This window comes from Crassostrea angulata, chromosome 4 (assembly GCF_025612915.1).
Source record: "Crassostrea angulata isolate pt1a10 chromosome 4, ASM2561291v2, whole genome shotgun sequence".
Lineage (NCBI taxonomy): Eukaryota > Metazoa > Mollusca > Bivalvia > Ostreida > Ostreidae > Magallana > Magallana angulata.
The window spans coordinates 41185280-41192225 of NC_069114.1; the positions used below are offsets into that span (position 1 = coordinate 41185280).

Here is a 6946-nt window from a genome sequence, read left to right on the forward strand (position 1 = left end):
CCATTAAATTCTTCATGCAATTTACTACTGATTGCGCACGTTTTTCTGCGCAATAAATATACAATTTTTTTAATGGGTGGCCCTGTAGCTCTCCGGTCTGTCAATATTTTTTCCCGGAGAGCTACAGTTCTGCAGCTAGAAGTCTCTCTCCCCCCCCCCCCCCCCCAATATTTGGAATATTAGAAAAAATATGGAAATAAATAATAAAATGAACCATTATCAAAAGATGGTTTAGTTATTATGCCTACCATCCCCGGTTAAGGATGTTGAAGATTAGGGAAAAAGAATTTTTAGAAATATTTGTGTAATCGCTTGTCACAATGCTGACTTACCCTCCCCACCCCCCTGTTTGGAGATTTTATTTATCTGCCTTAGCTTGTTTGGTAAGCCCCCCCCCCCATACCCTTTAAAAACGATGCTACGTGCGTGTTTAAAATAATGTGAAAAATGATCATTGATAATTTTTCCATAGTTCTCGTACAATTTGCAAATAAGCGCACGTTTCTTCATTCCGTCGAATTCCACGATCACTAGCGGCCCTGACACGTACATGTAATTTGATTTGAGAAACTCGGGACAGGGCAGCCATACACTACGGTAAGTGGAGAAATACAGAGATCTCTGTCACATTCATCTAAAAAAAGAAATTTTTCTAGTGGCTATGTAAAAATGCAACTTTACGATGCATTTTTTCAAAGTGCGATATTCAGAAATATACTCTATTATTTAATCCTCTGTTTGGAAGGCATTGTAGGTTTCAAGATTGAGGACGACTTTGTTTATTTATCTACGGAGGGCTTTTCCTGTCATAATATTAATGAAACATTGCGACTCCTAAAAAACATAAAAATGTATAAAAAAAACTAATTTTAGAATTCAGTCAGTCTATTTTGAACAATAAAAACACATTGGTTTTTTTTTGCTCTTAACAAAATATAATTTCAACAGTTTTACTGTAAAAGTACTTTTGGTTTATATAGTATATATTAGTATAAAAGTATATATTCTTTCTTCCAAGAATCACCAAAATAGCAGTGCAAACCAGCTTTTATCCGTCCTTTATATATTATATTGTGTGAGAAACTACCGGTTAACATGTACAATTTTCGAGCAGCAGCTTCCAAACCAAAAGCAGACTTCATAAGTACATTAAAAGTAAATTGTCCTCAAAAGTAGTGAATATGTACTTGTAAATCATACTGCAGACATTGAAACTAAGTCAAAATAACTGTAATGTTTTAGTTATGGATTTAAGCGGTAAAGTCGCCTTAGTGACGGGTTCAACAAGTGGGATAGGACTTGGCATTGCTCGTAGTCTGGCAAAGAAAGGATGTGCTTTGATTTTGACTGGACTGGGGGATCAAACGACCATTGATGAATTGGTGAAGGAATTCAAAGTGTAAGTGTCTTGTCTTAGAAGTAAAAGCAATATAATATAAAAATGATCATCATCTCTACATTTTGACCTTAGTTACATGTGTTGACAGATCATGCAATGGCAATGCTTCCTTTGTACCATGTAATCTGAGATCACGTGATTCGGTTCATCAGATGTGCAAAGAAATATCTAAACTACACCATAATGGAGTCGATATTTTAGTTAACAATGCTGGTATGTTTAGCATCACGTTTTTGAAAAGATCTTGACATTTTACAACAGTTAAATAAGATTGTGATGACATCCGATTGATGTGGTTTCATTGTAGGGATAAATCATGTAAGTCCAATCGACGAATACCCGGATGAAAAATGGGATGTAATGATTAGCATAATGCTAACTTCTCCGTTTGATCTTATCAAATATTTCATTCCTAGCATGAAACAGAAAGGTTAGTCTAGTTTAGTAGTCCGGCTATGCCCTAAGGACAAATATTTATCCATATTTGATAACTGTATCATATATGAATATATAAATAGTGAAATAAATGTATATTTCGTAGGAGAGTCTATTAGATATGCTGTTATTTTGTTCCCACAAAAGTAAGACAAAGTTTGGTAAAAATGTTAATCGGTCACAAATGAAGAGAAGCTCTCATCTCGATCATACTAAATCAAAACAAACTTTAAATTATTCAGGTTTTAGAATAAGTTAGAGGAATCGGCATGATGTCAATCATCTTAATTATTCCAAAAACCTCTTTTAATCCCAATTGACAAAACGCTCATGTTAAATTTTTTCACGTGTGAATTGACGTTTGTAATTCTCAGGATGGGGCCGAATAATCAACATATCCTCCATGATGGGTTTGATCAGCCAGCCGGGAAAAGCTGTGTACAGTGCTGCTAAATCGGGAATCATCGGGTTGTCCAGGGTTGTTTTTTTTAGATATTGAATTTAGTATTTTCTTGTACACTACATCAATTTATACATTGAAATTAAACTGTTCGCATTCGAGTGTATCTACTTTATCTCCATATACACTTATATTCCGGATTAAGAAATTAACTCCAAAAACCAACATAGTCCTGTAACTGTTTCATTAACATTTATCACACGAGTAGAAGAACAACTGTTGTAATGTTATTCTTGATTATTTGTTACAGGGTGTGGCTTTGGAGGGAGCCCCCTTTGGAGTAACGTGTAATGCAATTTGTCCTGGATTCGCCTACACCGCTGGTATTTACCTTACTCTGTTTTAAGTAAATACATGTACCATGTTTGTCGATCATTTATTTCAAAGACAATTACTTTATACCTTAAGTGAAAAACTGCAAAGTCTTATTGAATAAAAATTGTAAAGATAACTTTAACATTATGATAATTTCCAGCTCAAATTAGATTGCAAAGGTCTACATTCACAGCTCATTATTTTTTAATTCCGTTGAAAGCAAGACTACTTTAAACAATGTTACAGACTCACTCTTGCAAAGATCTTATACTAGACATGTATTCCTTTTTAGCTCACCTGAGCTGAAAGCTCAAGTGAGCTTTTCTAATTACCTTTTGTCCGTCGTCCGTCTGCCCGTCTGTCTGTCCGTCCTTTCGTCTGTAAACTTTTCACATTTTAAACTTCTTCTCTAAAACCACTTCGCCAAATTCAACCAAATTTGGCACAAAGCATCCCTATAGAAAGGTGATTATAAATTGCAGAAATAAAAGACCTATCTTTATTTTAAACGGAGAAAACCTCGAAACTGTAGAAAAAGGGGGGTGCAAATAAAAAAATCTTCTTCTCAAGAACTATTGAGTCAAATTCAATGTAATTTTGCAAAAATAATCCTTATGTAAAGGAAAACATAAATTGCAAAAATTATTGGCGAACTCTGTTTCAATTTTGAGTAATTAACGAAAAAAAAAATAAAAAGATAATCGCTGTCAATCAGTTTATAACTTCGGGTTCGATATTCCATATCGAAAGCGAAAGTTCATTCTGTAAGGCAGCCAAGTTTGAATGTTGACACATGCCAAACGGGTCAAACTGACAAAGATGTATTTGCTTGTTGTGCGACAGTTTACATGCGAAGGGATACTTGAAACGTGCTAAATATATTTGTGCCAATTTCGTGAAGTCAATTGAGATTCAATCTTTCGATGCGTGGACCTTTTCACTCATGACAGTGGTTTTACGTTGTTTTGAATTTCGTTTATGCTCTTAAACTTGAGAGGAAATATTGCCTGTATTTTGGGATTTTTATGTATCGAATCAAATATAGACTTCGGTAAATCAGACAGTTAATATTTTACCTGCGCAAAATTAGCATAATCTGATCCACTAACAGCATATCATATTATAAATATTATACATTTTATTGGTAATTCGGTACGATCTCTACGTTATGGTTGATTATAATGCAACGTGTTTTGTTAAGATGCTCTGCATTTTCAGTCTAAACGGAGATTGAACTGAGGCCATGCTTTTGTTCATTCTGAATAGGAAATACCAAATTTAAAAATCTGAAGTTGAATGTAATTAACTCTTGTGAACAAAAAATTGACTTAAACCAAGCAGAATTGTGAGTTCTGTATCTTGCTTATAATTCTACGATTGACGCTGAAATTTTGATTTATCACTAGAAATGTCTCAATTAACGTTAAATACTTGTACAGAAAAATTAAAAGGATGATATGCTATAACAACTTTTTTGGGCCCCCTTCTTATACGATGAATCTACACCAACTTTGATGGTTTTTTTCAGACACAATTAAATTAAAACGACCTCTTTAAAACAGTTTAAAACATTACTCTTACGGGATAAATCTATTATTGCTATTCTTAAGAAAAAATTACAGTGGAAAATTATCTTGATTTGTAGCCCTTTTTTAACGTTGATCTTGAATAAAGATGAAAATAAAGTGTGGGCCTTAGTAAAATAGAGCGATATGCCTGTCAGTACATTTCAGTCTGAGGCTCATTGAGGGGGGGGGGGGGGGGGTAGACCTTATCAGAAATCTTGACAAGCAAAAAAAAAGATTTTGAGTATGGCTATGTCTAACTTTGCATAAAAAATACATTTAATAGCTCTTTAACATATTACATGACAACATTTTTCATTCGAGTGTATTCATCGATCAAGTGAATAAGGTTATAAAACGTAGCACGAGTTCACACCTGGTAAACAACAATTGTTTATAATGTGGAAGACCAATTAAATATTTGAATGTTTTTAATTTGAGCACCTTGGGGTATAATTTTCCTCTTCATATATGATTTGATCGTTTTTTAAAGTGAGGGGGCAGAACTAAAATAAAGAGAATTGGCAGTTAAGAGTGTACCCCTACCAAAATTTTGTATCTAGCATAGGATCTTATTTTTGGTAAAAATGGTATTTCATAAGGGTATAATGTCATAGATTAAGTGTAGGAAAATAAGTGTAAACTTTAGATACAGTTTATTTTATGGTATTCTTTTTTTGTTTTTCTACCGAGGGGCCATATGGCACAATATCCTTTGAACACCCATATAAAACCATTGTTGCTCAGGTGAGCGATGTGGCCCCATGGGCCTCTTGTTATCATACTTCTTTAGCTTGCTTGATAAGTTCTTTGTCTGTTTTTTTTTTATGATTTATAAAAAAAATAGGATAAGATAAACTCCAATTTACCAGGAAATGAACTTGTGGACGGACCATGTACACGAATTAAGAAACCAAATAAGATCGGATCAGTGCATGTGCTTCACATCCGGCAGTATTGTTCATCTGGGGCTCATCAAAATTCTAAGCAGTCCCCCCTGAACACTTATCATACAGAGATTTAGTCCTCGAGTATGAAGTGAATAAATTGGTAGACTGTCAACTATTTGCGTAATTAAAGAAAATATTCAACCGATAACCCTTACTCTAAGCATTGGCTTTTCTTTGATGGCGGGTTAACGTAATTTCTACGCACTTTGGAATTGTTCCACAAAACCATCACAAGTGTTTGTAAAAACACGTTTACGTGAATTGAATATTAGAAAATGTACATGCGACTAATAAATGGGGCGTACGTGATTTAGTTTGGACGATTAATGAAAAAGCGTCCATGTATTAAATCACGTTCTTCTTTGTTCCAGTCACAGATCCACAGGTGCGCGCTTTTCAAGAGAAAGAGGGTCTAGCCACATTTGATGAAGCAAAGGTAACATACTGATTGTTGAGATAGCTTTCTTGATGTTGTCCTGTAACTATTTTGTACGTTATATGTTCCCGTTGAGTTTAGTTATAAATACGGTACTGTATTACTTTCCAGGAGAAGTTCTTTTCCAGAGCTCCAACTGGAAAACCTGTGGAAGTTGGACAGGTAATTTCAAGTACAAAATATATCAGTATCTATAATGTAATGTACCGCTGTGAATAGTGAAAGTTTTGTAACATATGAGCAAGGGTTGTCTTTTATTATAATAATATAGCATTGAAATTTAATATAAATCGTTTAACTGAAAACAAACAACTACAGAAATGTTTAAATAAACTAAGGTTGACTGATTCTTGAATGACTAATTGGTTGAATGTTTAATCGATTGACTGATTGATTGATGGATTGATTGATTAATTTGTAGATAAGTGACTTAGTGGTGTTTCTGTGTTCCTCTGGCGCTGACAGTATGACGGGGTCACCCATTGTTATAGATGGAGGCTTCACTGTGCAGTAAGCAACAATCACGCCAGCAGATTATAATCGACGGCCCTGATCAAAAATTTCTTGCTTTTCGTGAATTGATATATTGATATATTATTTTCAGTATGTTTTTCAGTATATTTATAAATTTTACCTCTGACAAAAATTTTTTTAAAGTATGATTCTTCAGTTTGCCATGCCGGTACTCATACGACTTGGGGTATTATAAAATGAGCACTTCGGCTTTATACCGCTGTTGATAATTAGTTGTCAGATTAAAAAAAAAAAAAAATACTGATTTTTTTAAAAGTCGTTTTTTATTGTTCATTAATGGAAAGAGTGGACCGTAACCCAGCAAAATAGTTGTCAAAATAGCAAAATTCGTCCGTGGTGTAGAAAATAAGAAAAAATGCATAACAACAAGGACAAGAGGGAAATTAATTCATATGATGGTGATCACCCTATTTATCACGATGTGTACTTGTATTCCCATTATGCTTTTATTTATGTTCTTAGTCATTTATTACACATTCATTAAAGAAATTTAATATAATCTCACACGACCGTGGATAGATATAACTACACATTACTGTGTCATCAATTAAATAGCTATTGATTTTGTTTTTGAGTGCGTGCTTTTGTCTTTGGTCCTTTTTAAAAAGAATCAAGCAGTTAGTTAAATTTACGTATATTTGCTTCGAGTAGAGGTTAAAATTCTGCGTGTTTCTTAATTCAGACTTGTATTCAGCGTTTTCAGAAACGTTGGTCCAAACTATATTTACTTCTACGTGTATTTAATGCATATTATTAAATAAACCTTGGCTGATATTAATGATTGAGTACAAAAGAGGACCAAAAACAAATGTATATTTCTCTAGAACGTGTTATCATATTGAAAACCAAAAT

The 6946-nt window shown here is 33.7% G+C and overlaps 1 protein-coding gene across 1 annotated transcript; it reads left to right on the top strand.

Moving 5' to 3' along the window:
- The first annotated feature begins 459 nt into the window (after positions 1-459).
- LOC128180941 (D-beta-hydroxybutyrate dehydrogenase-like) lies at positions 460-6328 on the top strand. The gene is made up of 9 exons (XM_052849152.1): positions 460-597; positions 1243-1399; positions 1488-1612; positions 1707-1829; positions 2209-2312; positions 2545-2617; positions 5496-5560; positions 5672-5722; positions 5982-6328. Exons 2-9 carry the CDS (start codon positions 1245-1247, stop codon positions 6072-6074), a joined length of 789 nt encoding a protein of 262 aa, XP_052705112.1. The 5' UTR covers positions 460-597; positions 1243-1244; the 3' UTR covers positions 6075-6328.
- The last annotated feature ends 618 nt before the right edge of the window (positions 6329-6946 follow it).

Bases quoted from the DNA above. Each gene is read 5' to 3' on its own strand.
- LOC128180941 (XM_052849152.1), top strand. From the start codon at position 1,245: ATGGATTTAAGCGGTAAAGTCGCCTTAGTGACGGGTTCAACAAGTGGG. The intron at 1,830-2,208 runs GTTAGTCTAGTT...TGTAATTCTCAG, and splicing joins TCCTAGCATGAAACAGAAAG to GATGGGGCCGAATAATCAAC. The intron at 2,313-2,544 runs GTTGTTTTTTTT...TATTTGTTACAG, and splicing joins GAATCATCGGGTTGTCCAGG to GGTGTGGCTTTGGAGGGAGC.